At 30.3% G+C, this 12,628-nt stretch overlaps 1 protein-coding gene across 9 annotated transcripts; it reads left to right on the top strand.

The window, feature by feature from the left end:
• The first annotated feature begins 8,027 nt into the window (after nt 1-8,027).
• LOC109173423 lies at nt 8,028-11,493 on the top strand. 9 transcript variants are annotated; one of them, XR_002052906.1, is made up of 11 exons: nt 8,028-8,234; nt 8,355-8,438; nt 8,980-9,136; nt 9,295-9,378; nt 9,598-9,689; nt 9,835-9,919; nt 10,026-10,114; nt 10,228-10,481; nt 10,564-10,650; nt 10,788-10,866; nt 11,298-11,493. XR_002052906.1 is itself a non-coding variant. In XM_019322656.1 (7 exons), the coding sequence occupies exons 2-6, from the start codon at nt 9,777-9,779 to the stop codon at nt 10,863-10,865; spliced, it is 480 nt and encodes a 159-aa protein (XP_019178201.1). In that variant the 5' UTR covers nt 9,385-9,689; nt 9,769-9,776; the 3' UTR covers nt 10,866; nt 11,298-11,493. The 9 variants fall into 9 exon arrangements, 1 of the variants encoding a protein (XP_019178201.1); XR_002052905.1 differs by having other exon boundaries at nt 8,040-8,234; nt 8,980-9,126; XR_002052904.1 differs by having other exon boundaries at nt 8,040-8,234; nt 8,980-9,126; nt 9,769-9,919; nt 10,373-10,481.
• The last annotated feature ends 1,135 nt before the right edge of the window (nt 11,494-12,628 follow it).

Raw genomic sequence — 12,628 nt, 5'->3', positions numbered from 1 at the left:
AAAGGTTGATGATTATGGAAATCATGAGGTAAACATATATGTTTTGGGCTATTTTCATCAAAATTATTATAAAGATATATGTTATAGACTATATATATATATGTCATCATATAATTTATCGGGTCTTAAAAAAAACAGTAAAAATTGAAAGAAACAATATTAAACTCAATATTGATGTTTAATGAACTTACCCCTGGATTAGCTTATATATATGATCAATATATTCATAATTGTATATAATATATGTAGATATATTTTAAATTTCATCAATGGTATGCTTTTCTATTCTTTGGCTATGAATGTCTCTTGATCTCAATGGCTATGAATGAAATGAAAGAAATGTGTTAGGGATCAAGATGCATTTTAATGGAAGAAATATGTCTCTTGAAATTTAAAAGAAATGTTTAACGAAATATATATATATATATATATATATATATATATATATATATATATATATATATATATATATATAATCATAGTTTATATAATATATGTAGATAGATTTTAAATTTCACCAATTGTATGATTTTCTATTCTTTATAAAAAATAAAAAATAAAAAGAGTTGAAAAAGGATACAGAGATTTACCAAATGTGCAGGTGTAGTGCAACAGCTCTTCTGGATATGGAAGCTTCGGCGGCCACACCTCACGCAGAGAATATGGATCTTGTTCCTCTTCTTCTTGAAGCTCTGTTCTCTACACCATTGCTATACAGTTGCAAAGAATATTCCTTTTCGTTCTTGTAAGTTGGTATTGTTTGTATTGAAGAGAATGTGATGTATATATAGGTGTTTAGATATGATTAAGGGTAAAAGTTATGCTTTTTATTATATTACCAATTACCAATTACCAATTACCAATTACCAATTAAAATTAGGGTTACCATTTTACATTTGCTTACCAAAAAATTATATATAGATACCTAATTTGTATTTGAAGAATATATTTACCTAAGTTATAATGAATATATAATTTCTATATTTTGATAATTAATTAAATTAGAAAATTATAATATTATATAAATGCCCCTAAGTTTTTGGGAGAAAATTTGGGAAGAAGGATTTTATTTATATATATATATATATATATATATATATATATATATATATAGATATATAGATTTGATCCCTACTCTTGAAGATTCGTTTCCAAAAAAAAAAAGAAAAAAAAAAAGACAAATATGGGTATAGCAGCCATACAAATTGCACTATCCAAATCTCTTATTTCGGAATTTTTTAATCTTTAATTTGTTAGAATATCTACTATATCTACTATATATATATCTACTATCTATCTACTATACTAATAAGAGCCCAAGAGAGTTAGGCATATAATGGATAGAAAAAATGGCGGTCAAGTTTTTTAATCAAATGAATGGTTCAGATTGATCAAATTTTAATTTTTCCTTAAGATTTCTTAATTTATCCTTAATGAATATGATTATCCGTTAACTTTTCCGTTAAATATTCTCTTTTCCGTTAGTTTCTGTTAGTTCATTGTTAACTTACTCATTGATTTTAATAAGAAAGGTCTCAGGTTCGAACCTCATCCCAATCAAATTAAAGTTGGCATAATTAGTACTCTATTTTACTCTTGTTAAATTAAAATTAATAATTTAGTAGCTACAACAAAAAATAATACATATGCATTTCTTTAATTTAGAATTATGTGTGTACTATGTCTTTATTCAAAAAAAAAATTATTCATTATCAATAAATTAAATAAGATAAATAATTTAATTAGTTATATTGTCTTTATTTTTTTTCAATGTAAAAATTCTTTACATTCAAATTAATCAATTAATTATATTCACTACATTGTCTATTATCTTTTTTGTGCACTATTTTTTAATTAAATATCAAAGTTATAATACAAAATAATGCTATATATTTATTTACCAAGTATTTTATTAATACCATGAAAAAGTTAAAAATTAAAAAAAAAAACATAATTAATAAAGTCAGTCATATTAACTATTTGAGAGATTTGTTGACAAAGAGAGTATTCAAATCACACAACAAATTGAAGTGAGAACTACATCGCAATGTCATTGTTTGATAATCAGCAGTTAGCGGTTAACGTTAGCGGATTTGACCAGCGAATTATATCAACGGTTGGTAAAAAGATATTTGAAAAAATTAGCCGTTTAGATTAACATTTAAATGACCTAAGGGTATACATATATTTCATAATAATAATAATAATAATAATAATAATAATAATAATAATAATAATAATAATAATAATAATAATAATAATAATAATAATTTTTATAAAAAAATTATAAAAAAGTATAATTAAGACAATCATATTAACTACTTGGGAGATTTATTGATAAAAAAAAGTATTCAAATTACACAACAAATTGAAGTGGAAAACTATCTCGCAATGTCCTTGTTTAGCAATCAGCAGTTAGCCCTTCAATATTAGTATATATTTAATATTTTATGCCCTAATTTTTATTTGTTCTCCCTTATTTCCCGTATTTGGTTTCAACCATATGCATACATTTATTTTATTGACAATTATAATTAATCTTCTCACAGTTATAATTAATCTTGACTATATTATCTTGCATTTGTAAACTTAGAATTACCTATTTAAATGCGCAAATTTAACATTTAATTATCTATGCATGAACAATTCTAATATAATCTTGCATTGATATATTTTATAGTACTTATTTATATATATAAAAAAAAAATATTGGGCATTATCTCAATCGCGCAATGCGCGTAAAAAAATTAGTATATATATATATATATATATATATATATATATATATATATATATATATATATATATATATATATATATATATATATACTAATACTAATATATATATATACTAATATAAGAGCCCAAGAGAGTTAGGCCTATAATTGGTAGAAAAAATGGCGGTCAAGTTTTTAAATCAAATGAATGGCTCAGATTGATCAGATTTTAATTTTTTCTTAAGATTTACTAATTTATCCTTAATGAATATGATTATCCGTTAACTTTTCCGTTAAATATTATCTTTTTCGTTAATTTATCTTAGTTCACTGTTAACTTATTCATTGATTTCAATAAGAAAGGTTTTAAGTTCGAAGTCGAACCCCATCCCAATCAAAGTTGGCATATTTAGTACTCTATTTTACTTTTATTAAATTAAATAATAATTTAGTAGTTACAACAAAAAATAATACATATGCATTTCGATCTTTAATTTAGAATTATGTATCTACAATGTTTTTATTCAAAAAAATTATTCATTATCAATAAATTAAATAAGAGAAATAATTTCATTAGTTATATTGTCTTTATTTTTCTCCAATATAAAAATTATTTACATTCAAATTCATCAATTGATTATATTCGCTACATTGTCCCTACAATGTCTTTATTAAAAAAATTATTCATTATCAATAAATTAATTAAGAGAAATAATTTTATTATATTATATTGTCTTTATTTTTCTCCAATGTAAAAATTCTTTACATTCAAATTCATCAATTGATTATATTCACTACATTGTCTATTATCTTTTTTAATGTTATATATTTATTTACCAAGTATTTTATTAATACCATGAAAAAATTAAGAAAAATATAATTAATAAAACCAATCATATTAACTATTTAAGGAATTTGTTGACAAAGAGAGTATTCAAATCACACAACAAATTGAAGTGAGAACTATCTCGTAATGTCCTTGTTTGACAATCAGTAGTTAGCGGTTAATGTTAGCGAATTATATTAGCTGATTTGACCAGCGAATTATATCAACGGTTGGTAAAAAAATATTTAATAAAATTAACTTTTTATATTAACATGTAAAATGACCTAAGGGTATACATATATGTAATAATAATAATAATAATAATAATAATAATAATAATAATAATAATAATAATAATAATAATAATAATAATAATAATAATAATAATAATAATAATAATAATAATAATAATAATTGTTTTAAAAAATAAAAAAAATAAAAAATATAGTTAAGACAATCATATTAACTACTTGAGAGATTTATTTACAAAAAGAGTATTCAAATTACACAACAAATTGAAGTGGAAAACTACCTCGCAATGTCCTTGTTTGACAATCAACAATTAGCTCTTCAATATTAGTATATATTTAAAATTTATGCCCTAATTTTTATTTGTTCTCCCTAATGTCCCGTATTTGGTTTCAACCCTACCTATACAATTATTTAATTGACAATTATAATCAATCTTGACTATATTATTTGCATTTGTAAACTTAAAATTACCTATTTAAATACGCAAATTCAACATTCAATTATTTATGCATGAACAATTCTAATATAATCCTGCCTTGATATACTTTAAAGTACTTATTAAAAAAAACATTGGACATTATCCCAATTGCGCAATGCGCGTAAAAAACTAGTAATCATATACACATGCAACGAAGATATAAGGTTTCAAGAAAAAAACTTACAACTTGGAGTTTTATCCAATCCAAGCACCCTCCTGCTACTCATGGTTGCGTTAATTTTTTTCCGATTGCTTCTGCGTGTACTTTGCTAGATTTTAGAGAATTAGGGTTAGACATGGATTGAGGGAAACTATCTGTAATTAGGGGCGTTGGGTGGTGAAGGACCCCTCCATCTATAACAACAACAACAAGAATAATAATAATAATTGAAATGTCATTTTTACCCTCATTTTTAACAGCCCAAACACTTATTTAACGGAGAGGGAAAGAAATAGCAACTTTTTAAAAACAATTGAGGGGATAAAGTGGTTACCTTAACAACACAAGAGAAAAATGTGTTATAAGTAAACAACTCAGGGAAGAAAGTGTCATTTTCCCTGTACTTTTTTATGATATTTATACAACTTAAAGAGCATTCTCAACAATTGTGGGTTTTGAATAATTTTTGCAAGTATGACTAGGAAAGAGAAGGTGGGAGGGAAGAGAGAGAGAAAGGAAAAAAAAAAAAACAAATCTGACAAAAAAAAGAAAAGAAAAGTTGAAGATCTTAAGATCTTACGCGCCCAGGGGCAGCATGTACCCGCTGCACGGCTGGAAATTAGTATTTTTCCGACCTCATTTCCGACCACCCAAAAATTTGGTCGCAAACGGTGACTTTTTTTAATTTTTTCGACGGAAGTTAAAGTGGTCGGAAAGTGATCGAAATTTCTGACCACTAAGAAAAAATGGTCGAAAATTCTTTGGACAATTTAAATTTTTTGAACTAAATATTTCCGACCACCTTGGTGATCGGTATTTCCCATACAATACCTATTTTAGTTATTATCCATCGTATCCTATTATCCTAATCCTAATATATAAATATCCATTATATATACATATAAGTAATACATACCTATTTTTTTTGAAAGCCACCAAACTTATACTGCATTAGCCATTCCAGGCTCAAGAAAAGAAGGAGGCAAATCCCTCCAGACAGTTCGTACCAGCGTGGTAGTTACATTCTTAGCCATAACATGGGCATCCTGTAACACCTCCCTACCAACATGAATAACAACAGAACTAGTCATAGAAGATAACAAACGATTGCAAGTTAACAAAATTAATAACCAAAATAAGTGCGAAAAGAACATGCATGCTTAAGATTAGACACTAAGACAAGACTGTCGGAGCACACTGAGATCCTCGAGTATCCATTCGCCCTGAGCCATGATAACGCCTCACACATAGCCATTGCTTCCGCCAAGAGGGGGTCATTAGGGCAATTAAGGGGGCCATTTCCTGCTGCCACAAAAGTTCCATCCAACTCATGCACTACAAAACCATATGCCGGCACCCGTGTCGGCCCATTGAAGCCAGCATCTACATGACAGACCACACCTTCATTCAACAAAGTAACCGAACTAGGACCATCATTGGCTCTGCGTGTGGTACCCCTTTGGTGTTCCGTTATATACATACCTATTTTAGTTAGGCACAAGTGTCAAATAGGCCCAGCTACTACTGCGAAGTGCTCAATTTCCACCACGAACTAAATTAAGTGTCAAATAGGTTTATCTACGAGTTAAATTTGTTTAATTAGCTTTTTTTACAGGTTAATAACATGTTACCTATTTAATTATTAAAATAAATAAATAAATAAATAAATAATATAAAAAATATTTAAAAAAGAAATAAAGAATACAGCCACCGGCTGTCATTGCCGGCTGCGGACAGCCGGTGGCTGTATTCTTTTTTTTTTTTTATTATTATTAAATAATTTTTAAATAATTTTGAAATTATTTTTTTAATAATTGAATTGGTAACCTGCAAAAAAGAGTCAATTACCTACAAAAAAAAGTTAATTGAACAAATTTAATAGGTAAGTGTGGTTAATTAGCCTTTAATTTAGTTCATGGAGAGAATTGAACACTTGACAATAATATATGGGTCTATTTGACACTTCTCCCTTTTAGTTATTATCCAACCTAATATATAAATATCCATTATATATACTGAGCATATATTTAATATTTTCTTAACCCAATTCAACCCGACAGTTCGCCACCTTTGCGCCGCTGAAGCCCTAGATCGTCTACGAATTTGAAGCCCTCGATCGGCTTATCCTCCCTACCTCTTCTCCTCAATCGACTACGCAGCTGCGAACCTTCTCCTCGATCAACGACGTAGCTGTGATATAAACCTTTACCCCGCTCATCTCCGCCGTCTCAAACACTCGTTGGCATATTGTTCTGCAGAGAAAATTTGTATGAGGAGAGGAATGCAATGAAAGAAAACTTGCTGCATTGATCGTTTCTAAGGTAAACGCTATTATGCCTTCATTAGTTTCTCATCTATTGTTAGAGTTCAGGGACTTAGGGTTCTTTATTTCTAATTTATTGTTATTACTATCATCATCGAGGTATACAAGAGCAAATCTCCTGAACTGATTCGAGCTTGGCCTTCAATTTGAATTGGGGAAAATGACTTCTTTTAGATCTATCATGCATCAGGCAGGTAAGCAGGTTATCTACTATAGTGTATCCAGAAAATAGTATACAGTATGTATGACTTTCTACTTGTATTGACAGTTACATTTATTTTTTTGTATTTACTTTTCTGGAGTGAAATTTACTTTACCAGTTAAGTTGTGTTTGTAGTTTATACTTAAGGAATGGTTTGCACTTGATTAGTCCTTTGGTGTCTACGAAGACTGAAAGAGAAAGAAAATATGAGAGTTTGCTTGACATGGAATACCTTTTCTGCTTCTCTTTTTTAGTAAACAAGCAAAGATGGTTAAAGGTTTTCCATGGATATATAAACAGTCAAATGTTACTGGTTTTCCACACATAACATTTAAATTAATTAACTACCTTGAGTAATCACTTTGCATCTCATTCTTATATGTTTGATGAGAAAATCAACTTCCACAAGTTCTGCTTGTTTACTGAAACCAATTTGACATTTTTCACATTTTTCATTACATAGTATTAAATTACCAACTTTCCATTGAGCCGGATGGTTTTGAACTTTCTGATTGTTATTCTTTCATAAGCATTAAGCAGAGCTTTATAATAGCATCAAATATAATCTTATGTTGAAAACTTAAAGGGTGGTTTACACACACACCCCTATCTTCAAGGTTATCCACCATTATTTTTGTCTTTCTGAAGAATGAATGATATTGTCTTGGAATAACTAGATCACATCTTAAGACAACCAGGCATATAGCAGCAATTGGTTTCTTATATGCTCTGTTTCTTTGACTCTTGTTTTTTCTATAAAATTTTACTAATAGATTTAATCTTCAGGGAGGCAAGATCCTGACAGGAGGTTCGGTTATACCATCTGAAGGGAACTTTGTGCAGCCAACAATAGTAGCACTGCTGGAAATTATCCTTTTTTCTGACCACTTTTTTGACCACTCATAAAAGTGGTCGCAAAAAGTGAAATTATTTTAATTTTTCATCGAAAGATTGGGCTGGACAGACAAAGGTTGGAATTTCCGACCACCTTCTAATTGGTGGTCGGAAATTCTCTTTTTTTTTTAAAAAAAGAATTTATTTATTGTATCTATTGCTAAGATTAGACTTTGAGACTTGAGACTTAACCCTCATTTCATTTCATTTCCGCCGCTCATCTATTCTCACTCCTCACCTACAAAAGCTCTCGCATCTTTGTCTCTCACCATCGCCGCTCAGCTCCGTTCATCGCTCAGTCTTCTCCGTCTGCGCCTCTCTACCCGTGGCTCGTCATCGACATACTATACGGAAGATATTCCTTCTCGTTCTCTCCCTCATGGTAAGTGTTCTATGTTCATATTCGTTCTCTCCCTCAAATCAATCTTATTTGCGGATTTAGTGCTTCTATGAATCTTTTCCTATCTATTCCTATTTGAATCTTTGCTTGTGAATTTTGCAGGATCAGAAGCCAAATTCTTCGTTTACTCGTAGGGCGTCAGTGAACTATACAAAGACACCTTCTCGCGAATCTTTGTATAACAAGGTTTGTTTCTAGTTTAAAGCCTGGATGTTGTAATTCATGTTTAATTTTGTCCAAAATCTTCACTGAGTTTACAGTTCTTCTGCTTCTTCCTACTTTAGTTTTGCTTGGTCAGTAGTTTAGGGTTGGTTGGTTGTAGGGTTCGGTGGTCTGTTGCTTGTATGTTAATTTTACATAGTAGTTGCTTCCACAGCTTTGAAATTAGTTATTTAGCTATCTTATTTGTGTTTTGTTTAATCAAATTTCTGGTTTGTGAGGTCTGAAGCAGCATTTCTTGGCTAGAATACTGGCATCTCCTTTAGGTCACCTAATTTTTAAAAGCTTTTGAGAGGAAAGTCGAAGTATAAATGTGCAAACAGAGGCTTATTGTCATTATTGATTTATTAGTTAACCAGTACTATGAGGAGACATAGGAGCTAGATAACCCTTGTGTTCTGATTTTGATTCCGACTCAATTTGAACTGAATTGTGGTTATCTATGATCTAGTAATTTTTTTCCTTTTCTTGTAATTCAAAAAATTTACTGAATTATTTGGTTTTACAGAGGTAAAAATGTAAAATAGGTCACTTCTCGACTTCCGCAGATCAAATTTCTGTTGTCCAGCAACACAAACAGAAGACAGAAGACATGGAAAGATGAAGAACAGAACCAGCTAATTAAAGAATGTTGTACAGAGCCAGAAGAAACTGAGTAACTCCAAGTTATTTTTTTGAGATGAATCTGTTATTTTTTTTAGATGAACAAGTTAGCAGATTTTTATGATGTGCTTTAGTTTTAGCAGCATTTACGAGTCTTAATGATGTGCTTTAGTTTTGTTTCTTTGACATGACTCTTATGGTAGTTCTTATTGCATTCTAGGTGAATCCCCCCTTCTACCTCAGTGCCTCTGATGTTGATAATTTAAACAATCCATTGGCTGTAGACAATAATCCTCAGCTAAAGGTGAGTGTTCAGTCTTTCTGAGATTGTCTGCTTCACATTCTGATATTATTTTACAGCAAGTAGCTTACAAAGAGAATCTGAGATTGTTTGCTTCACATTTTGGAAAATGAAATGGAGGGCTAAATGAGAATTTGAGATTGTCCGCCTCAGTCCCTCTGCCCCTTGATCCTTGAGTTTGTTTATGTCCTTGGATTCAGTAAGTAATTGAAATCCTTGCAGCCTTGTAACCCAGCTGTTGGTGGGCTTGCAAAGTCCCAGCTCGTACCTGAAGTGGACGCATTAGGTGGTGAAATTGGAAAGGTAGCTGACAGGTAAATCCCAACTAAGAAATTATGTTATAATGCTTAAGGGTGCAAAGGCTGAAGTATATTAGCCTTCCTGCTGCAACAGAGGCCAAGATGTACTCCCATGAACTTAATGGGAGGTTTTTTGAATGCGGACTTTCATTTGTGTTAGGGAAATATGTCAGCTCATTATACAACAAGATGAGTTTTACGAGGCAAAAAAAAACCATCTAAATTATGGCTGTGTACTCATCAAGGTGGTAAAATTTTATCCAGCTATTCCATAAAGATTTGAGTTTTTTTTTTTCAATAATTCATTCTTGCTTAAAGAAAATGCTGCATATTTTTCTTGCTCTTCCACAGCTTTGGATTTCTTTTTCTTGCTCTTCTTTGTGGAAACTTGGCTGGGTGCTGTATCAACATCCATAGACTCATCTGCATCTCCAGTAGAGGTAAGAACAGTGATACAGTATTCATATTATTAACACAATTTGAGAATATAGAATTATTCAAATTTTAAAATATTATTAAATTAATGTTTATTATTTTCTATCTATTGTTTCAGATTGATACCAAACTGAAATAGTTGTTTTATATGGGCTAATATACCGGAACAATTGCAAATGGATGTACAACCGATTGATGCCAAGAAAGAGGGGGTACACTGATGAGTTCTTAGCAGGTATTTTTAAAGATATTTTCTTAATCAGACTAAAGAGCAAGATCAAGGATCTGGAGTCAGAAAATGAGCTTCTCCTCGCTCAAAGAGTAGTTGTAGAGCATGTAGCAAACTCAGGCCAAGCAGATTCAGCATTAAAGGTACAACATGCCGATATTTATTTCTTTCTGAGTAGTGTTGGATGTAAAACTTCTATACAACTCACTGTCTCTCAATGACTAGCAAATTGAAAACAGATGCCAAGTTCATGAAGATGTGAAGACAGAGGAAGTGCAACAAGTGACAAAAGTTGAGCAACAAATAATAAAGGTACATTAAACTTCCAAGTGATAGTTTCCATGGAAGGAGAGCTACTGCTATCGTATTTTACTGTTTACTTATAATAATGAGGAAATCTGTGACTGTCTGCATGATTCCTATCCTCCCATCTCTTTAACAAAACAAAGATCACTGACAGAGGCAGCAGGCAAGTAGTAGAAACATATGAGAAGAAGAAAGAAGAAAGTAGCACAAAAGATATCTAAGGTAAGCTGCTTTCATTTGACCTTGATAATAGTCCTTTAATTTGAGCTTTTGTTGTCCAAGAATTTAATAGTTGTTAGCCATTTATGGTTTAGAACTTTATATAGATGCTTATAACTCATTTGTAGTAACACTTAAGAATAGACCAATAGTTAACAATTTATTAATTTATTCTCCTGAAATTAGTATTTTTAAATTTGGGTAAAAGATAAAGCTTTGTTATGTCTGAATGAGTTGGTTGATTCCATGTGTTTAACAAATGAGGCAATGATGTTGAACTGCATTACTCTATTTAAGAGAGCTCTAACCATCCCTGGTTAATTTTTTTAAAATAGAGCGCAATTCAAAATCTGAGATGAAACATGATAAAGCTAGCTTGTTTATATATTTTTGCTTCTTTCAGCTGCCTAATAGTGAAAATGCCTAATCTTCAGAAGGACAATGGACACTGATGATGGAACAGGCTACTTTCATACTGCAAATGTGTCCTGGGAACTTGTGTCTTTCGTGTCTATACATTTAGAATTAAGAGACTAATAGAAATGTCATATTTTGACTTGTTTTAATTTTCAATTGTATATCGATGAAATGAATTTTCTTCAAGCATATGAAATGTGTATTTTATATTTTTCAGCAAATATCTTATCAGCTTGCAACAATATATATATATATATATATATATATATATATATATATATATATATATATATATATATTTCATTTCATTACAGAGGATTCCTCTCCTCTGTAGTGAAATGAAACTGCGTCCAGTTTTCCGACCACCGAAGTGGTCAAAATTTTCAACCACCGGTGGTCGGAAAATTTGGATCCGCCTAACTATTCTCTTGGCCATTTTTTCCTACGGTTTTCCGACCACTCTATCTGGTGGTTGGAAATAGCTAGGGGGATTTTTTTGGATACCCAAATTGGTCGGAAAAGTGGTCGGAACAGGCGTTTTTGACCTAATTAAGGCCATTTCCGACCACTTTTCGGTGGTCGGAAAATGGCAAATTTCCAACAGTGCTGGGCGCTCAAGTTGCGCTAAATATGCGGTTGTTTCACAGCTTTTTCTCTATGCAAGTCTCACATTTTTAGACCAAAAACCTTTCTATACGCATTTCATTTTTCTCTCTTATTTCACATCATTCTTGTTTTCTCAAAAATCTCACGAAAAACTCACGGGTGGGTATGCTTTAACATTTTTCTTATGTAATAAATGACACATTTCATTTGAATATGAGTATATGACCAACCAACTGCCAATACGAAACTTTAAAGTTTCTAATAAATGTTACGCTGTCAGTTTTTAATAATAGGGCTTTTGAGTTTTGAGCATAAGTTGAGAAAATGATAAACCAATTTTGATTTTTTTTTTGAGTTAATTTCATTTCTAGTCCTAAATTTATAAGCAGTAGTTCATTTTAATCATTTTTCAAAACGTGATCATTTGGTCATAATATTATTATGATGTGATTATTTTTTTTTGTCCTCTGTCAATAAAATGGCCAAAATGTCTTTAATTACAAGGACATTTTGATCTTTTTAATTTTTTTTTAAAAATCATAATTGAAGATCTAAATGTATTTTACAGAATTTAAATTGTTTTGTTGATGGATGATAAAAAATGGTCATGCCAGAATAATAATAGGATCAAAGTGGATATTTTGAAAAAAAATAATTAAAAATGGATTGTCACTTTTTTTTTTTAACGAATGGATTATCACTTATAAATAGCATCCCACCAATGATTTTTGGTGAGGTTTTA

Source organism: Ipomoea nil, unplaced genomic scaffold (genome assembly GCF_001879475.1).
Source record: "Ipomoea nil cultivar Tokyo-kokei standard unplaced genomic scaffold, Asagao_1.1 scaffold0480, whole genome shotgun sequence".
In the NCBI taxonomy this organism is placed as follows: Eukaryota; Viridiplantae; Streptophyta; class Magnoliopsida; order Solanales; family Convolvulaceae; genus Ipomoea; species Ipomoea nil.
This window is presented reverse-complemented; position numbering and strand designations above follow the sequence as displayed.